Here is a 24,379-nt window from a genome sequence, read left to right as displayed (position 1 = left end):
ATGTCCCAGAGATGAGCATGTTGCTTGGAAAATGACTTTTTTGTGTCAAGAGCTGTTCAATCAGGGTTATATCCATGTTTTTCCATGAACTGACTGAGCCCCAACTTGTGTAAGATAGAGGTATTCAAGTCTTGGCTTGGCAGTGAAGGTACAGTGACATGAGTAATAAATTAAATATGATGTGGTTGTTGAATTGAACTAAGGAAGAAGTTTATTTCTCAAAGCTATGCTTCAATCTTTGACTAATAGTTTATTTTTAACTCACACTCACTCCTTCACATGAAATGTCAAGGAAGCTGTCTATAAGCAAACACTACAGAAAGCTCAACACCTGTTTCAGCAATGAGCTTTTCTTTTTCACTTGAAGTCTGTATGAGTTATGGTCTGTACTATGAACAAACAGCAGCTGTCCAGCTGGGGGAGATCAGTCCCGCCTCTGAGTTAACACACAATCAAAAATGTGAAATATCAGCAAATTGCTAAATGACTTCATTAGATAAAGGTGTGGTGTCAGAGCAGCACACTTCGCTTGCTGCTAAGATTTGGCTTGCTCTGACCAGCTGCTTTTCTTCTACACACGGCTCCCTCAGCTGCCGACAGATTGGGCCTGTGATTCAGTTTTCATGTTTAGCACATGAGTGAGGCAAATAACTCTCAGACTAGATGACAGCTGAGATCAAGTCCTAATGAACAAGGTGAAAACACAAGCTGTAAAACCTTCTGTGATAAATACAGCATTTTCCTGATTAAATACAAGTTTAGCAGCTCGTGTAGCTGAGCTCACTTAAACGGGGACCAAAATATGTCAAAGGCTTTCAGAAGCTGGGATTGCTGATGAGCTCTGTGTTGTGTTTAATTGGTGGTTTATGGCTGGGCTGTTGTCTGTGCTGTGTCAGAAGAGCCCCTGGTCTGTTGCAGATAAATACGCCGTTCGGTTCATCCCGCACGAGAACGGCATCCACTCCATCGATGTGAAGTTCAACGGGAGCCACGTGGTGGGCAGCCCTTTCAAAGTGCGAGTGGGCGAGCCTGGCCAGGCGGGCAACCCTGCCCTTGTCACCGCCTACGGATCCGGCCTGGAGAGCGGCACCACGGGTAACCCTTCTCCTGCTTGGACACATACAGAGCCTGTTCCTAGGCGTACTTTTACACTACTTCACCTGCTAAGGCAGCTGAACTAACCCACACTCTCTGCAGCCCTGAGTGCAGGCTAATTTTGCTTTCTAGCATGCTCATAACCATCACTCACAAGTCCGCAGCCTATACTGAGCCTTAACAAACTTAAAACTTCTGTAAATCAGCAAAGGCAACACGCATTCACTGAACTGCTGGTTAGCAGCTGGGCTACAGCTCTGCTGGTTAGCTTAACTCCACGTCGGTGGTCCCTCGAGCTCCAGAGATGCTCTGGCTGCCTTCCACACATGAACACGACGTCTGAGTTGGCTGTCTAGAGATGAAGGAATCTTGTTTAACTTGTGTTAATTAAATGGGTTTTAGGGTGTACCGTTACATTCCCTTTGGTGCTTTCACCTCCAAGAAATCTCAAGTGAAATACAGTAGGATATGTAAACCCTAGGGAGGAGGTGGGTTGTTCTGTTGGTAGTGTGCTGTGCATGCTCCAGATGTAGTATGAACAGTCTCTTCTTGGAAATCTGGCACCTCGTTGTTTGCTGTGGCTGCCTCATCTGATCGTTCTCAACTGAAGAATGTAGGGCTTAGGGTTTGTTTTTTTATTTCTGTGATTTGTGGCCTTAGTAAGTATGAAAACATTCCAGGATATGCACTTTGATTTATTTGTGTTCTTGCTCAGGCCACACACACAGGTAAATAGCAGCGTAAAATGATTGTTTTTCTCTCCTTTTGTTGTGTAAGGGAGTAGCTAGTTCATTTTGTCCTATCCACTGCTGTCTCCTGTGGACTCCCATTTCATACTTTTTTTTCTCCCTGTGAAAAAAAAAATACTGCAGTTATTCAGACAAAGCTTCTGCTGTTCTGGAGGAACCAAGCAGTTGGTTTTGGAAACATGCAGATACACTCTATAAAATAAAGATGTAGCTTGAGCTCCTTTAATAGGTGGAAACAAAAGCACTCATTAATACCAGCCAGTGATGCATCAGGGACAGGGGAATATTTCTTCATCTATAAAGGTGCTTGGGGTTGTTTTTAATCTAAATAGACTGTTTAATTTCAGCAAAGCTGCTCTGTGCCCCGTTGTTGAATCCTGGCCACTGCCAAAAGTGCAGTGCCCTGGGAGCTGCTGAGCAGCGTTGCAGAACAATGACCCAGTGTAGGGGTTTCAGTGGCTGAGCACCTGAACCGTCCCCCTGGGAGGGCTGAGCGTCTGCAGCCTCCAACAATGCGAGCCTTCATCTGGGGCACAGGAAAAGCTGTGCCTCTGGAGCAAGAGCTCTTAGCGAGGAGAGTTGCTGTGGAGCTTGCTGGCTTTGAGAATTAACTTCTGTCCAGTTGAGCAGGGCATTGCGGGTGATGCCTGACTCCCGGGCCGGTGGTGCCGGGGGGAAGAGCAATCCTCTGGGGGAGCTGGGCTCTTCCAGCATTGCGACACAGCAACCTCTTTTGTGGGGAGGCTAGAAACTTCTCCCGAGTTTATTCCCACATCTTCATGCTTCCATCGCAACAGTAAACTTTCCCATGGCCGTCCTGGTTTTGAGTGTGCCTGAGCACTTTATTCCTCCTCAACAGTGTCTCATGTAACAGCCCAAAGATCATAAATATTTGAGGCCAGAGTCTGACAGTAAATTATTTGGGGGCTGAAAGCCTTACTTAATTTTTTCTTGTGTTGCTGGCATTGTGTCATTGGCTTAGTATTAGCAGCAATAATTCAGCTGTGTTAACCAGATGCTGTAATTAAACAAGCTTTTGTTTCCACAAACTGCTTGGAGTGCTGTTGCCGAGAAGTTCAAACACCCATCTCCTCCAGGCCATCTCCTGCCCCTTGTCTCTCCTGCTTTATTGTGGGCTCTTCACTGCTGATTTGCAGTCCAGGCAGCGAGACAGCTCTGAGCTCTCCCAAACTTAGCCATGCTGGAGCTGTGTGGGTGTGGACTCTGATGCCCAGCAGAAAAGCTCTTGTTTTTTCTCTAAGCCCGTTTTTTGATACCAAATTGCTTCCATTTGAGTCCTGAAGGGCTCTCATGACCCCTTCTCCCACACAGTCACATAACCTAACTGGAGGAGGGAGCAGGATGAAGCTGGGGAGGCTGCCAGGGGTGCAGAGCTCCATTTGGGGCAAGGCTGCTGGGGTGGATGTGGTGTCCCTCCCTGCCTGCAGCCTTGGGCCGTCTGATCTTGTGCTGAATTACCTCTTGTTTAATGCCTGAGGTTGCGTGTGTAACATCGGGTGTGAGGAAGAGTGTGTCTCACTGTGCTACATCTTTCTAGGACTGCAGTCGGAGTTTTTCATTAACACGACCAAGGCTGGTCCAGGTACCCTCTCTGTTACAATTGAAGGGCCATCAAAGGTGAAAATGGACTGCCAGGAAACTCCAGAAGGTTACAAAGTCATGTACACACCCATGGCTCCAGGAAACTATTTAATTGGAGTTAAATATGGTGGACCTAACCACATAGTGGGCAGCCCTTTCAAGGCAAAGGTTACAGGTAAAAAGCTAACTAGTATTTACTCTGTGCCTGAAGCAGGTCATGTCATTCAGCAAAACATCCTCCCGAGACAATGTGGTGTTCTGGTCTAGATGCCCATGAGAAAAACTATGAGAAGCAAAACATTTCTCCCCATCACCTCCAAAGCCTAGATGAGGGGTCTCAGGAGCAGCTACAAAAGCAGTAGTCAGGGAACTTAGCAGCTTGACTCAGTAATGGGCCATAAAACAACTTTATGGGGTGATATTAAATCCTGATCTAGTGCCTAGGGTCTTGCATGAGTTGTAGGGAAATATGACTTATTTACCCATTTCCCCCCCACCCTCAAAGCCTGAAACCTGCTCACCTGTAGCATGTACTGCCTCTCTTGGAATCATTTTGGTGAAGGTATCACCTAGCCAAAGGTCAGTAATGTCTGGGAGGCTCCTAGGTGAAGTGAGGAAGAGTGGTTTAGGAAGCTTGTTCTCTCTCCAGCATTGTGCTTAAGCACAGACTGAAGCTCATCTTTACTCCTCCCCCTGGGTTTGTGAACCCTCTTGTGGTGCCCATAGTGTGGTGATGTTCTTGGGAGAGGGTGGCAGGGACTGCGCTCCCCCAGGCTGGGACACGCTCTGCTTTCAAAATGGGTTATCGCAAAATTGCACCTGCTTTTCTGCCAACTCATTTTTGGCATTTGGTGATTGGAGCACAATTAACTCTTCTTAAGCAACCCGCTTTGCTTATAATGAATCCTGAAGTTCCTGTGGTCCTTCAGCCACTTGAGGGCTCTGGGATGGGATTGTTGCCAGCACTGCTGGAAGATGTCAGCTTAAATACCAAAGTAGGAAATTACTCCTCTCCAAAAATGCCTTTGGATGCAAAATGCATGCTAGTCATTAGGAGGGTTTCGAAACCTTGTGAATGCCTTTCACATGGGGCAAATCTGAATGTCAGAAACCTTTTCTGTTTCCAGGGCAGCGACTGGTTAGTCCAGGCAGTGCCAACGAAACCTCTTCCATCCTGGTAGAGTCGGTGACAAGGTCATCGACTGAAACTTGCTATAGTGCCATTCCCAAATCCACCTCAGATGCCAGCAAAGTGGTGTCCCGGGGAGCAGGACTCTCAAAGGCTTTTGTGGGTCAGAAAAGCTCCTTCTCTGTGGACTGCAGCAAAGCAGGTACGGATACAGGTACCAGGTGGATGTTCAGGGTTGGTGGTTTAGCTGGACCTTTTTTCCCTAAACCAGATTGGAGAGTTAAAATTCAGAGCTTGAGGTTATGATCTGGTACTAAAGAAAAAAGTCTGTCCTAATAATACAGAGGCCGTAAAGATGCTAGTTCCTCTCCTGGCTTCGTCTGAGCCAGGTGCACCTGAAGGAACCACAGGGTTATGGCATGAGAACAAACAGGTTGCTGTACTTAAGCAACCCTTGTGGTGCATTGTAGCATGTAATGCACGGTGTTCCTGTAGCCTTGTGATGCTCATCATGATCTGGGAACTCTGGTGGGTGGAATAGAGGCCAGCTGTGTCCACTGGCCCCTGCTATTAACTTCTGATGAAGTACTTGTAAAGCAATACCAGCTTGTTTTCACAAGCAGCATTGATGGCTCCTGTGCTCTGCTTGGTGGTAGCCTGTAGTTAGACAGTGGTAACCTGTCAGGTCTGGCGTACAGCACAGATAAACCTTCGCCTCTATGAGGTTGAAAGCTTTTTAATGTAAAATTCCTTCTTATACCGAATTAATCCGAGGTATGGCTCAGCTACCACTCTGTGAATTAAAATAACAAAATCCATGTGTTACAGAGCCAATATATTATGGTACAACCACACTGCCTTGTTTAAGCTCAGGGGTATTAACAGTTGTGTGTTTTGCTGTAGGTTCCAACATGCTGTTAGTTGGTGTCCATGGACCTACAATACCGTGTGAAGAGGTGTCCATCAAGCATTTGGGCAGCCATCAGTACAACGTCACTTATGTCGTCAAGGAAAGGGGGGACTATGTCCTGGCAGTGAAGTGGGGTGACGAGCACATTCCTGGGAGTCCCTTCCACGTCACCGTTCCATAACGGCGCTCTCAGGTGTCTCTGTGTGTGCAGTTCAGATGTAGAGTTGTACTGGGTGCAGTCGTGTTGCAAAATGCAGTTTCTAGATACACACGGCTCACATTTCAATAGTCAGACATAAACTCTGTTTTTACAAGCATTTCACTTCTATCCTACTTACCAACCTAATGTCAATTTATTTAATATCTCCTCAAATTGTACCTTTGTAGTACTGTCCGGGTCACTGTTAATGTTTGGAGAATCATGTGGATGAATAGACACTAATTTCCCTTGCGGATGTTAAAGACTTTAGGTGTTAATTGAAAACTGGAATTTGTCTTTGTAATTGGGTATCTTAACTACTGATTTTATTTGACTGGAGACTTTACATTTTAGTTATGGAATATGACTTGGGCTGTCCCCAGTTCAAATTCTTTTCTGTAAAGAAATGAGGTAAAACTGGTACTATGATAGGTGCCTTTGTATACTTGATCAATTTTAATACTCAACATTATAAAAAGCTGTTATAAGTAGCTTTACCACTCAAATTTAAAATTTTTCTGAAAATGCTTTGCTAATGGTTTACATTTAGAAAAAGTTTATCTTTTATAGCAAACCAAAAGCAGACTGAAAATTACTTCCTGTAAGCTTTCAGCCTCTCTATGTTAATGCTTTGTAACTCTAGAGACAGATAGCTTTTTGGCCATGATGCTAGTAATGCGGTTTTAAATGAGCTTGGGATGCTGGTGATGTTTCTGTAACTTTACAGGTAACACCCCCCCACACACTTTTTGATTTAAGAACAAGCCCTGGGTTGGTTTGGTTAAGTAAAACCCCTGAATTTGCCAAGCCAGGCATGGCTGTCACCTGTGTGACCCAGAGTCACTGCAGTCCAGAGCACCATGGTGTGTTGAGAAGATGACCACTGGTTTCCCTGGAGGCTGAAAGCCAGGTCAGTACCTGAGACAGGGCAAAGAAGCCATCCTGGGAATGGGACCCACATCTTCAGTGGGACACAGGGTGGGTCTGTGAAGTTACCAGTAATAGCAATACCAATAATAGCAATATCAATGAACAAACCCCTCTTTGCTGCAAGGTGTTTTATTGTATCTGAGTCCAAGGACATGTCTGAAGCAATGTCTCTTTCATCTCTCCTGAAATCCCCTTCATGCTGCAACAGACGTTGCTGCTGAGGGTTAGGGAGTGGAAACTTCCTTGTAACTTGTCTGTTTGTCCCGGATTACTCCATACTACTTCCCAGGTGCATATCTGAATTGCTGTCAGCTGCTGGGGCTTTAGTAAACTCTCCTGATGAGCTCAGACTCTGCAGTTTGGAGAAGGTAGGATTTGTTGAAAACCTGTTGACATGTCACTGTCCCTCGGGAGAAGTTCATGCTTACGGTTCTGTAATTATGTGTGGATGTACTACTCTCCAGCACAGTTACTGGGAAAAAGAGGAAGGTTGGGGGGTTTTTTTACTGTGCTTTTTTTGTGCCTTAATGTGAAATGCTCACTACATTGTAAACTAGAAAGTAAAAACAAAATAAACTGGAATAAAATGCAGGATTGTAAAATTGTATCTTATAACTTATTAAATAGAAATGTTTGCTTCATTAAAATGTGCATGTTAAAAACAACATCGGATTCTTTTCATATGTAGTCAGTAAAGTTCAGACTGAAACTACACCACACAGCAGCTTCAGGCAGACCAAACAGCCTATTTGGGCAGAACCTCAACACCATTAATTTTTTTCCCCTGAAATCTCTTTTTTCCCCCCCTTAAAACAAAATGGCAAAAATTTAAGCCATATGGCATAAATGTGCAGGGTGCAGTGGGCACAGTGTGGGTGGAGCATTACACAGCTGTGCTGGTTACCCCTGTGCAGAGCCCAGGCACGGGGACAGTGCTGTGTCCCCTGAGCTGCCATCTGGGCTGTGCTCCCGGAGCCCTCCCGGCCCCCCTGCTCCCCCGGGATCCCTGGCGTTGTTTGCAGAAGGTGTCTCCCTACACCTGGGGCCAGCACCTCCAGGCTCACAGCCATGGAAACCAGCAGATGTTTTCCCAAACACTCTCCTGCTGAAAGCTCCGGTGAAACCTGAGATGCAGTGGCTGCCAAGGACTTTCCTGCCCCAGGCTTATCAGATGATTTCCTTTTTATAGTTAACTGCGTTTCATTAGCCTTGTGGTAGGTATGTCATCATGAGCCTCCTATTCAATGTTTTTAAGCAAAACAAACCTGGATACGGCTGTTGGTGTGAGTAAATCTTGAGAGCATTCACCTGTGTGACTCCTACGTCCCAGTCCCCCCTTGTGCTTTCTCTTGCCTGTTGCCCCTTGTCTTGCTTTAATTATGCTGGCTGAAATTAGCGGGAGTTGCCTGTGAAGTTGATGGACCCTGGTTGCTACTGTGGCTGCAGTTCCCTTCAGTAAAAACTGAGCTCTGCTTCAAGTGACCAACTCTGCCTGGCCTGGGCACTCCTGGCTGAGGAGTGGCCACAAAAATGACCTAAGGCCAGCAAGCGCCCGGTGGTGGTGATGAGAAGACCCTTGGCAGGGTTCATTTTGAGCAACAACATTCAGCTACCTCCAGCAGCTCTGCCAGCTGAGGACTGACTGAGTTGGGCACAGATCAGTGCTTTGGGGACGTTCTGCTCTGCTTTTGGCACCTTGACAAAGGTTTCTTAGCCGTGGCTACCTTAGCAGTCAGCTGTGGGGCTGGGGTGTGGTGTACGGGTTACTGGTGTCCCAGTGCCTCCTGCTGGGCAGACTTGCAATGGTACAAAATGTACTTTCTTCAGTACAGAAAGGACTGGCATTAGTTTTTTGCCTTCAGGTGTGGAAGTGCTTTTCTACCAGTTTGATTGAACTTAAGTTCTTTTTCTTTGTTTATAGTTTCTCTCCGTGGTGGTAGTTTATAGTAGGATTTGGCCACTTAGTACCTGTGAGTCCCACTGGGAACTTCATCCCTCCTGAGCTGTCCTGTGGGCACTGCACTCGATGTGGCAGTGCTCTGGGTGGCAGCTGGAGCCCTGCCTGCTGCTGAGCAGTGACCCAGGGCAGGGCACTGCCAGGTGGGAACACAGGCTGGGACACATGGCACATCTGGGAGCTTCACTGGGTGTTTGGGTGGGTGGTGGCAGGTAACTCCCTGCAGTACAGCAGTTACATGGGATGGGAACTCCAGAGCATTCCAGCCCCCCGCCTGCTATTGGTGGGATGCATTTGTGCATCTCAATGGCAAAGAGAAGGGGTCTTTGGGGATGATGTCCTGGAGCTCCTCACAACTCACACACTCAAACCTGTTCTCATCCTGCAGCTCAAGTCTGCCCTGCAACTGTCTGGCTGTGCTTGTTCCTGCCATACCATGCACGGGATCTCACTGGGTGCCCACTGGCCTCCTTTGGTTTGGAGCTGTTGGAGTTCCCTCTTCAGATCCCTCTGGCTGGCCAGGGCCTTGGCTCTGTTTGTCTGATGGCCATCTCTGCAGCCAGCATGGCAAATACCTCATATACCGGGGTGTAGCATGCAAAACTGAGAATTGCATTTTGCCATGTGCAGTTGTATCTCTAATAAGTTAAATATATACATTTAAATTATTTTAATAACTTTAAATGTTTTAAATAATAATATTTAAATTATTAAACATATACTATTTATTTTAATACTTCAAATTATTTAATCTTTAAATAATTAATATTTAAATATTTATATAATTAAGCCTTGAATCATTCTATATATATGTGTGTGTGTATATATATATATATATATATATATATATATATATATATGTATGTAAAGGTGTTCCAGTATACTTAATTTTTTTTTCTGTCCTTGTTGCTTCAGTAATCAGTCTCCAGGCCTGGGCCTGTACAGAGCATTTTGTGTGTCCAAGCTGGATCTCCCTTCACCCCCAAAAAGCCCTGACCTGCTCTGACATCACTGGGCACATTGACAATGTGGGTGCTGGGGCTGTTGCTTAGCAGGGCTCTGGGTTTGGTCAGATTATGCAAACCCTGTAATTACTTTTCCCTCTAATTGTCTGTTGAAAATGAGATTGTGAAATTTCTAATCCAGAAACTGCTCTTTTTTCTCTACTTACTTTTAGCTTCTGCCTTTGTTTCAAACTTGATTATTTTTTCTAATTAATTTTTTTACTCCACATTGAAATGTACTTGTGCTGTAGACAATGCACTTTTTTCACCTGAAAGAAAAAGGGAACAAACTATGTATAAATCACATGGAAAGGCCTATCCAAAGTGGTTACAGACATCACTTGACAGAAACTGGGATGGAGTTGCATGAAACTTAATTCAGGGAATGGCACAATACTTTCTTACACAGTGTTTTTCATTTGTTTGAGGAAAGACTTTCCAAACCATTTGTTATTACGACAGCTGGCTGTGCCATGCTCTCCCGTGAGCCAAATGGAATTGGTTGCCCAGGTTGTCCTCTGCCAGGTCAGAGCCAGCTCTGGCACCCAAGGAATGGGGCCTTGCAAAGCTGCTGGCAGCATCCCCAGGTGTTTATCTGTGCTTTGTGCCAACTGACTTGGAGGATCTTCTAGTTCTTATTTTTTTCCTTATTTATTACATCTCCTGTCCACATCTAGAGCAGCAGAAAGGAGTGTTTGGAATTTTGCTGCTGACAGCAGCAGTGCAGAACATGCACTGGAGCACCCAGCCTTGCTGGAACTGAACCCACTGGGTACCCGAACATCTCAGCATCAAACTCCCCAACTCCTCTAAACAAATGTTTGGTTTTAAAAGTAATTTTTCCTTGTGTTAAAATAACTTAGAAATATTCCCATCCCAGGTGCCATATCTTCACAGCTCCATCTGAGCTGGAAAAGCAGCAGGGAGGGCTACAGCATTTTTTTTCCTCCACAGCCTTCAGTAATGGTTAATATTCTCAGGTCCCTTCCACTGAAGGTTATCAAAACAGCCCTGCTTGCCAGGCCCCCCTCTTGTGTGGGGCTGTTTCCCCAGGGCCTCCTGAGAAAAGGCTTTTAAATGGCTTTTCAGAATTTCTCAGACTTTCAGAGTTAATTTTCATAGCTGTGAATTTATATTGCATGCTTAGAAGAAATATTGTCACTAAATCAGGTTGGATTTATAGCTCCTGTCGCTGTTAATTTCACTGAGATTTAAAGCACATTCTTTAAATGACATGAATGAAAGGCTAGTATATATGATTTTTTAAAAAAAAATTAATAGGAAAATATGATCTAGCAGGACCTAGAGGTATGTTTGACAGCTCTTTCCTGTGCTGAGCTGCCTTTCTGCAGGACCTTGGTACTGCAAATATTTACATCCCTGCTGAGCTGGAAGCCTGAGTCCTTTGGGCCCCATGGAGGAGCTGGCCTTGCCAGGGTGGGTATTTCCTTCTGACAGTGATGTCCAGCCAGATTGTTTTGTTTGGGGGGTGGGATTTTGCATCTGGCTTCCCCAGAAGTGGCTGGGGTCAGGCTCTCCTCCCAACAGAGAGGCACAGAAAGCCTTCATATCTCAATGCCAGCATTTGCAGAGCTTTTCAGGGAAGGTTTTTTGTTACTTTGCCAATATGGAAATTAATTCTTATAAATCTGTCTTCTCTCTACTAGAAAATTGCCCCTGCGAACAGTGACAGCAGAGACTCTATATTTAAAATGACACACGAAGAATTTAACCTTGTTTTTCATACTGGCTGGAAAACCATCCTGCAGAGAAAGGTCACTTGTGGTTTTATACCAGGTGGGACTGCAGAGGTTGTGTCCCTGACTGCTCAGAATGATGGAGAGGAACATGGGCTAAACCCAGCTCAGGAAGGTTAAGGTTGGATGTTAGGAAAATGCTTCTCACCCAGAGGGTGGATGAACACAGGAACAGGCTCCTCATGCAAGTGGTCATGGCCCCACGCCTGTCACAGTTCACAAAACTTTGGACAACATTCTCAGGCACACGATGTGAATTTTGGGGTGGTTATGTGCAGGATCAGGAGTTGGATTCAATGATTTTTGTGTGTCTCTTTCAACTCAGGATATTCTATGATTCTGTGGTTGCAGAAAGAGCCTCTGATCCAAATTGATTGCAGTTTCCCTGGCATTGGAAAAGGAGTTGGTGGCATCTGTTACAGACAGGGGATGCCTGGTGCCAGAACAGCCCCACATCTTTCCTAAAACCAGCAAAGTGCAGAAGCAGAGTCACTAGAAGACATCCCGAGGGGCTGGGCAGGCAGGAAGGGCTGTGGTCACTGCTGGACCAAGCCAGCTGCCCTTGTGCAGGTATGGCAGGGACACCAAGGGCTCCCAGGGGTGGATGTGCCCTGTAACCTGCCAGCACCTGGGCCTGGGAGCAGCTGCTGCCTCAGGAGGGTCATCACAGCATGATTCCCACTTAAATAACTGTGGGCAATGAATAACCAGACCTCGAGCCAACCAAGTGCTGCCTTTTTATTGCAAAACTCATTTAGAAACCCAGTGGGGCCAGGGCCTCCTGGGTGTCAGCCATGGGCTGTCTGCAGTGAGTGAAGAAATGGTGAAATCCTTTTCCTTTCCTTGAGTTTGCCACCTGTGCTGGGGGGGCCGGGTGTGAATTCCACAGGGATCCCCAGACAGCTGGGATGTGCAGAGTGCCACCAGAGGGGGCCCTGATAATGGCTCGTACTTGCCTGGGTCCGCTGGGGCAGGAGCCTGCAGCCGGGAAAAACGCGTTATTCTGGGCAAGGAGCTGATGGGAGCTCTCAGGTGTTTTTAGCGATACATGGATGGAGCGGGGAAAAGTGATTTTTAAATTGTTTTTCTTTTGAGTTGAGGCAGGAGAAAGATGAGTGCTGCCCTCACCTCCTGCTCTCCATCCCCCAGGCTTGCTTGGCAGAGAAGAGGCCCCGCAGGAACACTGAGCTCTGGGATGCTGAAAGAAGCTCCCCAGAGTGCCACAAGAACACTCATGCCCCAGGAAGCCCCTGCTCCACCCGTGGTCCTTTTCCATGGCAGATGCTTGGTCAGGAGTGGCCAGCTCCAGCCTGGGAATGCTCCCCACATTCCCTTCAGAGGCTGAGGGAGCCATGGAGCAGCCGGGCTTGGACCAGCTGCTGGTATCTGCTGGTACACCTACACTGCTGCTATCAAACTGGGAGGCTCTTTGATATTTCTGCCTTTGGTTCTGCTGTCAGTGCTGCCAGCCCTGCTGTGTGACACAGCCCTTCTGGGGGCTGCAGCTCAGTCGGTTGCTGCACGTCTTTATGTGCCCAAACATCTGTACATGTGAACATCTGGTCTGGGGCACAAGTTTTATGAGAAGTAGCTGAGGCAGGTGGGGGTGTTCAGCCTGCCGAAGAGGAGGCTCAGGGGGCACCTTATCACTCTACAGCAGCTGGCAGGAGACTGTAGCCAGGTCTTTTGGTATTTTCTCCCGGGTAACAAGGGACAGGATGAGCAAACAGCCTCAAGGTGCACCAGGGGAGGTTTAGATTGGACATTAGGTACAGACCCCAAAAGAAGAAGGCAGGTGGCTCCCTGTGGGGTTTTGTACCAGCTCTGCTGTGTCCTTATTTCTGCCAGTAGCTAAGAGTCAAAGGAGGTAGGCAGAGCCTTGGTGGGGGCCAAAGGGTCTCACCCTGTGTTGCAGGCAGAGAGGAGCTGTCAGGGCTGTGGCTTAGTGGGGAGCAGTGCCAAGGCCAGCAAGAGGACATGAGCCCTCTTCAGGTGAAGGTGGATGGACAAACCTATCCAGCAGAGATGATTGAAGAGAAGAGGCAGTCCAGCTTTGATCTGCTGCTGTGGGTTCCTGGGGGCTTCCCTGCCGGGTGACTTACACCCCCAGGGCAGTAAAAACTTTCCTGTGTGGGTTTCTGTGGGGTGAGGGGCAGAGAGACATTCTGTAGGCTGGGGAAGTGTCTCTCTGTGGGGCTTGGGTCTGTGGGAAGGGAGGATGCCTCCAGTAGCATGCATTGGAGAAGGGTTAGGGTTAGGTTCCCAAGGCCCCCAACCTGAGGGTTTGGAGGTCTAAGCACTTTTTGTTCAGCTGAACCCTCTGCTCTGTTCTCTCCTGATCAGGGCTGCTGGGGAGGAAACAATTTTCTGCTTCTGAAGAGCCTCTTTGTTTCTCTCCCAGCCATGATCTGAGATCTGGCTTTCATGAGACAAAGTCTCTCCAGGAATTTTGGATTGCCAGGGAAAAACTTCTGTTTGATCATAAATAAAGCTCAAGAAGCCTTATTCATCAAAAAGAGAAACTTTGTTCTGGCTGCAGAATATATTGAGGCTCCTGCAGGCTGGAAAATCTTAAAAACCCCTTTGCAGTTGGGACAGCTGGGTAATGATCCCCAGGGGGGGGAATCTAGAGATGACATGAACTGTTAAATATTTTAGGATGTAATTATAATATTGTCTAATGAATATCTAGAGAGACAGACTGTGCTGACAGCAGGAGTTTGGGACACCTCCCAGCCCCTATCAAACATACAATATGAGTGCAGATGCTGTCTCTGCCCTGAATCCACAAAACTGTGTCCCAGCTCTCCATGGAGGAACACCACTTTGCAATAAGACGTCCCTCTGTTAGTCAGAAGCTCAGCATCTCTACAGGATGAACCCTTCTTCCCCAAGGTTTAAGTGCTGAGCAGGAATCCATTTGGTATGGGACATCCCCGAGTCAGGGGGTGTCAGCTGTTGTGGCTGCATCTCCTCCCGATTTCTTGTGCATCCCGAGCCAACTCACTGGTGGGGTGAGAGACAGAAAATGCCTTGATTCTGTGTAACTGCTGCACAGCAGCAACAAAAACATCCCTGTGTTATCAACACAGTTTTCAGCACAAATCCAAGATGCAGCTCCATGCAAATACTGTGAAGAAAATTCCCTCTATCCCAGCCAAACCCAGCACACTGTTCTGAAGCCACTGACATCACTCCCAAAGTTGCTCTCTGGTCACATCTTTTATTTTGAAGTGCTGGATAAAGGGTTATACCAAATATTGCAAATAAGGATAAATATCTCCAGTAAAACTTAGTTGTAATTACATATTTTTCATGACGGAATGTGTCCATTATTATCTAGAGGATGATTTCTTCCTGTGTGCACTGCTCCTTTCTGAAAGCCAGGAGACAGAAAGTGCTTACATAGAAGCAAGATGTGAGGCCAGAGACTCAATCTAATTTCAGCCTTCACAATAACCATCACTGATGTCAGCCAGACAGTGGCATCTCTATAAAAATCCCAATGTAAATATTTGTTCTAAATCAGGCTTTTTGCTTTGTGTTGACTGCAGTGTGAGGGAGCATACGAAATGCTGTATCATTTCAAGTTTAATTGCTTCTAAAAGCTGGAGGATTTGTTGTCTGCCTTGCACACAACCTCCTGGGATAATTTTCTCCTGATTTAGTTTCTTTCCTCAAATTCTTCTCCCTGAACACTGGGTTTCACAAAGGCCAAACTGTTTTCCTCCCCACAAAGCCTCTCTCACTCACCAGCCCTCCCTGCCCCTTCAGCAGGCAACCTGGGGTGCATTGATGGAGATGAATATTTGTCTCTACTAACAGTTGGATTATTCCCACTCTCCAGATGCCATCTGTGTGACAGGGTTTGGTTTGCACTAAATACAGCCTGTGGGCTGAGCTAGGAAAACAGATTGCTGCACCATTACATTAAATAATCACCATTAAAGTCTGGTTCATTAGAGGACTTTGGGCTGCCATGGAGATTTTTTTTGGAGGGGGGGATGCAGTTCACTTCCATATCAGGATGCTGAACTCAAATTTTGATGTGAATTTTATGGCACTCTGTTGGCAGCAGTGTCACCTGGGATCCCTAGGACGTCTCACCTGATGTCTGCAGGTGGGCAGAAGTGAGAACCATCAGCTTCCTGCTGCCCTGAGCTGGGACAGTGCAGAAAAGGGGCTCTCACTGCCTGTTCCTCTGTCTTTTCTTTCTGTCTTTCCCAAATCCCTGGATGCTGTGACCAATTTAAACCCCTCGCTCACAGAGAAATACTCTAAATTCAGCAATATTCTACATTGCAAACCACCAGGTATAGGCTCATGTCTGCTGGTTGCAGCTCTGAAGTATAAACACCACAGAGACACACCCAGATGATGCAAAAATGTCCTTTTAATCCTTCTGCCCCTGCAGAGGAATGGCAGAGCTCCAGACCCCATGGGAACATGTGGAGCTCCCTGCCCTTCAGGTATTGCAGGTAAAGCATACAGAAATATTTTAGCCCTGCAGGAGCTTCTTACATTTGTGACCAGTACAGCAAGTACAGTGTGCTGCTTCTAGCTGATTTATTTTTGTATACAATGAAGAAAAAACAGTATGGAGGCTTAATTTGCCTTCTCACTCAAAATATTTGAACTTTAAAGAAATATTTGGAGCTTTTTACCCATTAAATTGGGTAAAAATATTGTAAGTAATTGCACTTGCTGTGAGTATTTCTACACCTTCTACAAGATCTGTTGGCATCTGTGTATTTCCATGCCATGAATGAGGACCTGGCATGCTCAAGATCTCGATCTGTGGCTCTTCTGTGGTTTCTTCTTCCTTGAAAACTTTGATCTCAGCCAGTTGAAAAAGCCACCTTTTGCTTTTAACTCGAATTCTACTGGGAAATGGTCGCTCACTCCCAGAGCCTGCAAGACAATAGCACAAAGGGTTGGGAGCCACCCTCAGTCTCTCCAAGCCCTGCCTGGATGTGCAGTGCTTGGATGTGGGGAGGTGGCACACGAGCAGTGCATCAGTTTGGGAGTGGTGGTCACCAGTGACCTGGTTTTACAGGCAGGGTGTGTTCAGCACTGCCTGGACACTCTGGGCTCCCATGTTAGCCCTTCCTGCTGCTGCAGAGACTGTGCTGTGCCTACCTGCTCCTCGCTCATCTGGAATTCCTCCTGGAAATCAAAGATGTTGGCAGAGTGTGGCTCCACAGCCTGGATGAGCTTCTGTCCACTGACCACAATCCTGCAAGGAGCAAGGGAATGGGGTGCTGTGATGGGGTGCCTGTGGCAGCCACACTGCCCTGAGCTGGTGGCCAGAGGTGGCTCTGATGAAGTCACAGCTATGTGTGGTTTGTCCTGACCCATGGACTGCCCACCCAGAGATGTCAGATCCTTTAGGTGCCTCCTTGGCAGCGAGGCACATAAATACCTTGATGTGCACTGGCCTTGGAAGCCAACATTGAATGACTTCTGTCTAAACCCACCCAACAATGCTGCAAATTTCAAAGCTTTGCTTTGGAGACAAAAATCACAGGACAGTGATTGGAGTACCAGAGAAGTCCTGCTCAGACCCAGAAACTCATTCTTCAAGACGACTCTGGGCTCTAATAGCTGATGTATTCTTGTCCCTGCCAAGGGAACTGCAGTGGCAGCAGCACTTGCCACATGTCCAGGGCAAACTGAGGTGTCACAGAACCTTGTTGTACATTTGTCAATCCAAATTACAAACATAAGAGCAAAAGCCATGGTGCAAAACTGGCATGGAGAGGGCAGCAGCACCTGCTGCCAGGTGTTTGCAGGGCTCCCTGCAGGTGAGAAGCTCTGCTGGCTGTCCTGTCCTGTCATCCATCCCCACCTGAGCCACAGCAATGAGTGGTTCTGTGTAAATCCTGCCCAGCCTGGTCTGCAAAGGGCTTTGTGCTCCTGATTAGAAGCATTTGGATCACATTTCCCCTGGACACTGTTTTATCTCTGATGGACATTTGTTTCCTCTGTTGGTCACTGACACCTTTTGATACAATTTTTCTCTCAGAGAGTTATAACCAGTGAGTCGTTTGGCAGTGAGCCCTTTACCTGTCATATGGGCATCTGGTGCTGTTCCTCACAGTTGTGTCATTTTTGTCACCAATTAGCCAGAGGAATTCGGAGTAAGTCCTCAGACGGATGTTCTTCCACTGCTTTTGGGGAACATAACTACAGCCAGCATTGAAGTCCCCCATGAAGACAAAGTTCTGGAAGGTAGGAAGGTTTCCAAACGTAACCATGAGTACAGCTTTTCTAAAGAAGACCAATGAGGATTTTTATGGTTCATGGATGCAGTAGGGGTTCTGCTTTCTTCTGGGTACATCAGGGCATGCTATAATAGTTTTATTAGGTGGTCAAGTTTACTGTGTAAAATGTAGAGAACTCAATGAAAATACAGCAAAGAGATACTCAAAACCTGGGGCACATTATCAATGAGTTTAAGGTTTTCAGCTCTGAATAGTGAATAACATGGCCAGTGACTCAGTACCAAAGCCCCATTAGTGACACGGATGTGGCAACCAACCTCGGTTTTCCAGCGCTGTTTGACATCTAAATACACGTCATAGAGCTCATCAATCTCCCTCACTGCTGTGCCTGGTGTGGTGTGCAGAGGGATAACAGCAAACTCACTGACAGCTTCAAAACAAGACAGAAGAACAGGAAAAATGTAATTGTTAAATAGAGAATGAGTCACAAAAAACCAGAGACTGACTTGTAAGCGAGGGTTTTTTCTGAGGAAAAAAACTGCTCTGACTGTGGACCAAGGTGATCTCTGTGGTTGCATGGTGACCCCTCCAGGGACTCAGCTGGGCCTGAGGAGCTGTGCCAGTGCAGGTAAATCCTGATCCAGCACCCACACAGTAAGTGCTCCCAGGCTGTGCCAGCAGCATGGAATGCATCCCCCAGCCCACTGCCCATGGCAGCAGCAGAGGCTTTCCCAGCAGGGCATAAGCAGGGCTGTGGCATTTCCCAGAGGCAGCAGCCCTGAAGGGAAAATGCTGCTCTTGTAAGGAAAGACAGTGTGGGGTGGGGATGCAGCCTCTGGAGCCTGCCCTGTGATGTGCTCGGGTTCAGGCAGTGCTGCTGTGCTGACTCACAGTGGGACAATGACGGGACTTGTTTCTGAAACAGCTCACCAGTTTTGGGAGACTGCCACCAGATGGCAAAGGGCTCTCTGGAGAAGACATCCTCATCCCCAGGCTGGGTGTCAGGGTACTGGTAGGTTTGTTTCACTGATACCTGCTTTTGCCTGCAGCAGAAAGGATAGGGGATGTCACACTCGTGGCTCACTGAGACATGTCCAACACTGACTCCATGTCTGACCTGGACCCCGGGCCACAGTCTGGGATGGATACACACACACACACACACACACACACACACTGGGGTGATCCCCCCATCCAGGCACAGCCCAGCCCACCTGCACAGCCTGCCCCTCTGCAGCTCCCTCCCAGCAAAGCCAGCACCATGTCCAGCCCATCTCCGAGGGCTGTGCCCCAGAGGGCAAGGGGAAGGGCTGGCTTGTTGGCAAAGGGGGCTCACCCACCTGTAGATGAAGGCATACTGCTCCTTGTAGCTGTTCCTTCCCAGCCTCGCACTGGCCATGCACCTGTACTCCTCCTCCGGCTCCTTCAGCTGGCTGGGAGGAAAGTGATGCCCCTGAGTTAATTTCTGCACTCACAGGGGGCTGACAGCGAGATCATTCTGCCTGTGCCCAGGGGTTTGGGCATTGCCTGCCTGACCTCAGAGGCAGGTGGGTACAGACACTAAACCCTTCTCAGGAGCTGGACCCCTGCTCTATCCCTTGCTCTTCACTCCACCCTCTCCCTGCTCATTGCAGTCTCTGTCTCTCCTTCAGCTGGGTATCATGTCCAGCCAGCTGAACATTGCTGTTTCCTCTGGATATCTGGATTGTCCAGGCAAGTATTCCCTAATCTAAGGCAGTTCTGGGCCCTGCAGGAAGGTGGCTGTCCTGCTGCAGCCTGGTGCCAGCCAGATGAGGGCACTTCCCTTTACTTTTTTTCTCCTTCGAGAACTTCTCTGCAGCAAATTGAATTTAACTTGGTTATATCGATTTTAAAATGTATTCTACAGTGGTCTGGAACTGCCTTTGCTCCTGTCCCTGCAGAGTCTGGTCCTTCCTTGACACTGAGACAGAGCCTAGATCCTTAGATTCTGTCCCAGGGAAGTGGCCCACAGCAGAGCACAGGCTCTTGCCAAGCAGTTTTCCCAGTATTTTTCCATTTGCCCAAGGCCACCCTACCTGGTGAGCTTCTCCACCAGGAGAGGACAAACACGGTTCTTGCTGTCCTTTATTTCCATCAGCAGCATGATGTCACAGCGGGAAATGATCTGCAAGGGGAGGGAGCAGGAGGAAGTTTGCACATGGCTGATTTTAGGGGATTAGGAAGGGCTTAGAAAGAAGTGGTTACGGGCATGGGGGAAGTCCTTTGTGAAAGAAGTGGCTGCAGCCTGGGACCGTGGGAAGGGAGCAGGGGCTGGAACGAAGCTTTTCTGCTTTCAGAGCTGCTGCACTCCCCAGCAGGAACTGGGAGAGGGAACCGGGGAGCAGAATAATTTCAAATTTAGTGGAAAAACTTTGGCACGTCACCCTGAAAAGGAAGCGTGGAGGGGAAGGGGCAGCACAAGCCACTCCTATGAGCCTGATGCCACCATCACCACCAGTACTGGGGTGCTGCCTCTGCCCTGCCCCACTCCTTACCCATGGCAAGCATTCACCTGTCTCAGCTTGTTGCACATTCCTCTGAAACAGCCCCTAAAGCCCAAACACCCTGTCTGAACACAGGTCCCTACACCAGGGGAATGCACACCTCAGAGGAACTGAAGGCTCAGCTCCCACAGCTTCTGCTGGGATTCCCCGTGGGAAAGTCCAGCTCACCCAAAGCCCAACATTCCCAGGGGCTTTCCTCTGCTCCTGGTTTCACTGTTCCTTATACTTTGTGGGTGATTTTTGTCAGGAAAAAAGCTCCTCTTTACGCCCTGAAACTTATCCACAATTATCTAAGTGACCCCAAAATTTAGTATATATTGTCCATAGTGATTACAGTCCAGGAAGAATGGTCTGGGAATTCAAAGCCAAGCAAACCACTCTTCTCTTTTTTGCAATAAAAGGAATTTTGCAATAAAAGGAATACAACCCAGCTATATGGCCATTCCTCACCGGTGCCATTCTGCACACACAGCCACCTCATAGCACCAAGCCCCACGTCCTCCCTCACTGTGACATCTTGGAGGGCATTTGCAAAGCTACAAGTCTAAGAGGTATTTCTTTTTAAAACCAGGGTTATTTTCAGGTTTTGCAGAGGCAACCTGATGGTGAGGGTTTGCTTACAGAAACTGGCAATTGGATTTTTAAAATTTCTACCGGACTCTAATATGACAGATGCCATTTGCTGTCCTGAGAATAGGTTTAATTAGACAAGAATATTTGAGAATAGCTAGCACATAAGGAAGATAAATAATGTATCACAAAACAAGGCTTTGTGGATTGAAAGTTAAAACTATTTTTACTGTGCATTGAGGTTTTTCTCCTTTCGTAACTCAATTTCCAAATGAAACAGCAAATATTTTTTCTGTTATATTCCCATGAAGGCTAAAATAACAACATACATTCTGTTCAACCACAGACTGATTTTTCCTTTAAGAGTACAATTTAAAAAAAATAATCAGCTCTTTTATTTTAACTTGATACTTAACTGTGAAAGACAAAAAAAGTGCACAATTGTGCATTTAAGAAACCCCAGAAAACTCGGTTCTATCTCATCCAGACAAACACACGTACCTTTACCACAGCATCGATGACTTCAGGTCTGGCTATTTTAGTTTCTCCAAAAGACCTCACATTGAAGGAGCAGATTTTTAGGCTCAGAGATGGGTTGAAATGGAAGAGTGAAAGTAAGAAGAAGAGCAGCATCTTCATGGACTTGAGCAAAATGAGTTGCTGCGAGCGTGCCTGTGAATATGTATGTGTGTGTGTTTATGTATCCGTCCCTCTAGGGCTGGTTGGGAGGTCAAACTGAGCAGTCAGCTGTGTCAGTCATGAAGAGGAATCACCATTTCCTCCTTTCCCTCACTTTCATCTCCCAGCACAAAGCAGCATGGAGAATTTGAACATCTGCCTGAGAGGAAAACAGGCTCTTCTGAGCCAGGCTCTGAATCCTGGCAGAACAACAGCTCCACCAGAACCAGCAACCCTCCTCACAGGGAGACACCAGCTGTGGGATGCTCGCCATGACTGGGCACCAGCTGGGACCTCTGGGCTGTGCTAGACTGGGACCAGGCTCCTTGAGCCATTCCAGGCCAGCAGTAAAGACCAGGAGTTGGATGGGGTGGATGCAACAGAGGGAAGACTGGGATTTCTGTAGGACACCAGAAACCTATTGGAAGAGACTGCCAGGCAGCCACAGTAAGATACATGATGTGCCAGCACTGCCCTTCAGTGGCAAGTGTCCCCAGCACAGGAGTCTTGGTTTGAGCATGTGAGTCTGGCTGGTGCTGTGTGCTGGAAGGGGACACACGAGTTTGGCTGAAACACCTGAGTGAGGATGCTGCAGGTGGGATGGCTTGGTCCCCTGAGGTGGCTTTTGCAGGGACACCACCCCCCTACCCCCTTAATCCTCCACCATGTGTCAGCCCTCAGCCAGAGACATTTGCTGGTCCTCAATCCAGTTATAAAGGCAGGAGGTGTAACAAGAGTTCAAGCTAAATGACATTTAAGTGTCTTGAATTTTTCTCCCTGTGCTTACAGGGTGCTTTCATATCCTCCTTCCTTTCTCTAGGAACACCCTGCACCCTGCTGCCTGAGCAAATCCAGAGGCACGAGGACATGGCTGCCAACACTGAACCAACTGCACAGGCTCAGATGGAGACAGCACAAAGACCAGCACATGGCAAGGCTCCCAAAACATGGCACAGCTGAAAGCAGTGGGATCTAGGCTTGCTGGGGAGGCAAGTTCTCCAGGGAATGTGCTGCAAGTGTTGGAATAGGCACCACAAATCCCTTTTGGCATTATTGGAATTTGGAGCACTGGCTGCCAGCAAGGGACATGTCACGACATTACTCCAGTGTTTGCCAACCAACAGAGCTACCTGGGGAGTGAGCAGGTGATCCTCCAAACTAACAGGGCTTAGGCAGTGCTTCCTCTGCTCTGGGTTTCCATTGAGCTGTCCCCAGGCAGGACAGGCTCTGGAAGAAACTAATAAAGAGAGAGGAGAGGGAAAGTGACAGCCTTTGAGTGGTGTAAATCTCCAGCTTAACCTTGATAAAAGTGCAGCCTGAGCCAAGCACTTGCAACAGCAGCTGCAGCTTCAGGGTCGGAGTCATCAAAACCCAGAGCTCTCCCCAAAATCAGGATTGTTTTGGCTTCCCTGTCATCAAAGAGCAAGTGTTTGTGGTGGTGCCCATGAAGCTCTGACCCTGAACCATGGCTGTCAGTGCTGTGTTTATCTTCAGGGCTCCTGGCTTATCAGTTCCCCCTTTCTCCTCCAGTTACCCCAGGCATTATCAGGGGGACAAACAGTAGCCAGTCAACCTGCAGGGGGTGACACAGGGAGCTCATGTTCATTTCTGCAGCATTTTAATCCCTGTTTACTGCACTTTCTGTGAATGTCCTCTTTGCTCCTTATCAGATCATGAAACATGCTTGATGTGAGTGCATGAACACTGACAGTTCAGGGCTGCCCTACTCTTGCACAAGAAGCTGCTGGTAAAACCAACACAGCTCTTGTCCCCACTTGGAATGATGCCAGGGAGCTGAGCAGCACCTGTGGAACATTCATTAGTAAATCCCCTCCTCAGCCTCTCCCTGGTCCCAGGGGACTAGAAGCAGCTGAGGGTAAGGCAGAAAACAATTTGGGCAAGAGCTCTGAGCAGGGAGAAGGTTCTGCCCAGGGCCCCCTGGTGAAGCTTTGCTGGCAGCCTGTCCTGGGTGCATGGGGGCTGTGTCTGGTGTGTCACTACCTCTGGAGCAGCAACTCAGCCCTCCCTCTTCTTCACACCCCCTGGAAGGTGCAGTGGGATGGATGGGGTGAGATGTGTCCCTGTGTCACATCCCTGCTCAGGGTCCCCATGAGACAGGGGTGTGAGAGTCCTGCAGCCATGTGGGAGCTTCTCCTCTCCCTTCAGGCACAGCTGCTTCCTTTTGCCTGCAGCCCCGGCTGCCTTGGGAACCTACAAAATTGTTTTTGTTGGCAGAGATGGGCTGAGAGGATCTCTGAGGTTTCCTGTGCCTCCCTGGGAGGGCTGGAGGGAGACACTGCTGGGTCAGCCCACATCCCCTTCTGCTCTGGCAGAGGAAGCCTATTCTGGGCTGGAAGGGCAGCAATGACTCACGGGATGCTCCATGAGGGGGGAGCACCCATGGGGTGCTTGGGGCTTGGCTGAAGCTTCATTTCTCCTCTGTAGGAAAGACGTGGTGCCTGTGTGCTGGTCAAGGGTTTGGCACTGCTGGGGACACCAGTGCTGCTGTGCCCTTTCAACAAGGGCTACAAAGACTGGCCTGGTCTGCCTGAGCCCCAGTCTTTTGGGGTGTCCTTGCTACCCCATTTCACGTCTCCATTAGCCTGTTTCCCCAAAGAGGAGATTGGCTCCAGGGAAGCAGGGGCAGCATGGGCAGAAGTGCTGTTGGGTGTGAGGGGCAGTGTGGGGACCAGCACCCCCAGGCTGGTGCTCCCCAGGTGCCACCACAGCTCTGTTTTCTGGACAAGGGGCCTCCCCTTCCCTATAACAGGCTTTAAAGTATTACACGTTTCTTAACTTTTACCATTTCTACACAAATTGCTGCTCTGTCAACATCTGCTACAACAGGAGTAGGTCCAGGAAGGGCCAGCCCCAAAGATTCCATCACCATAAAAGCAGGTTCCTTTGGACAAATGAAATTACCTTTGGGCTCTTGGTGACCTCATCACAACCATCAGGCAGAATATTTTATCACAGGCTCCTGGACTTTCAAGTTAATAAGTAACAAAGTGCTTGAGCCATTTTGTATTGCTCAAGTTCATAGCTGGGCT

At 47.8% G+C, this 24,379-nt stretch overlaps 2 protein-coding genes across 3 annotated transcripts in view; one reads left to right on the top strand and one right to left on the bottom strand.

The window, feature by feature from the left end:
- The window catches only part of FLNB (filamin B), an 88,580-nt gene extending 81,301 nt beyond the window's left edge, over nucleotides 1–7,279 (top strand). For both annotated transcript variants that reach the window (XM_088171466.1, XM_088171464.1), the window contains 4 exons: nucleotides 919–1,095; nucleotides 3,403–3,621; nucleotides 4,574–4,777; nucleotides 5,479–7,279. In XM_088171466.1, the coding sequence (XP_088027592.1) occupies nucleotides 919–1,095; nucleotides 3,403–3,621; nucleotides 4,574–4,777; nucleotides 5,479–5,666 (788 nt within the window). In that variant the 3' untranslated portion in view covers nucleotides 5,667–7,279. The remainder of the gene's footprint in view (nucleotides 1–918; nucleotides 1,096–3,402; nucleotides 3,622–4,573; nucleotides 4,778–5,478) is intronic.
- Nucleotides 7,280–15,707: 8,428 nt separating this feature from the next.
- DNASE1L3 (deoxyribonuclease 1L3) lies at nucleotides 15,708–21,383 on the bottom strand. The gene is made up of 8 exons (XM_014890510.2): nucleotides 21,153–21,383; nucleotides 19,614–19,702; nucleotides 18,897–18,989; nucleotides 18,487–18,599; nucleotides 17,874–17,986; nucleotides 17,399–17,556; nucleotides 16,472–16,568; nucleotides 15,708–16,243 (listed from the first exon to the last, which is right to left on the bottom strand). Exons 1-8 carry the CDS (start codon nucleotides 21,288–21,290, stop codon nucleotides 16,115–16,117), a joined length of 930 nt encoding a protein of 309 aa, XP_014745996.2. The 5' UTR covers nucleotides 21,291–21,383; the 3' UTR covers nucleotides 15,708–16,114.
- Nucleotides 21,384–24,379: the final 2,996 nt, after the last annotated feature.

This window comes from Sturnus vulgaris, chromosome 11, assembly GCF_052056855.1.
Source record: "Sturnus vulgaris isolate bStuVul1 chromosome 11, bStuVul1.hap1, whole genome shotgun sequence".
In the NCBI taxonomy this organism is placed as follows: domain Eukaryota; kingdom Metazoa; phylum Chordata; class Aves; order Passeriformes; family Sturnidae; genus Sturnus; species Sturnus vulgaris.
Note: the sequence above shows the minus strand (reverse complement) of the source record. Positions and strands in the feature narration are given on the sequence as shown.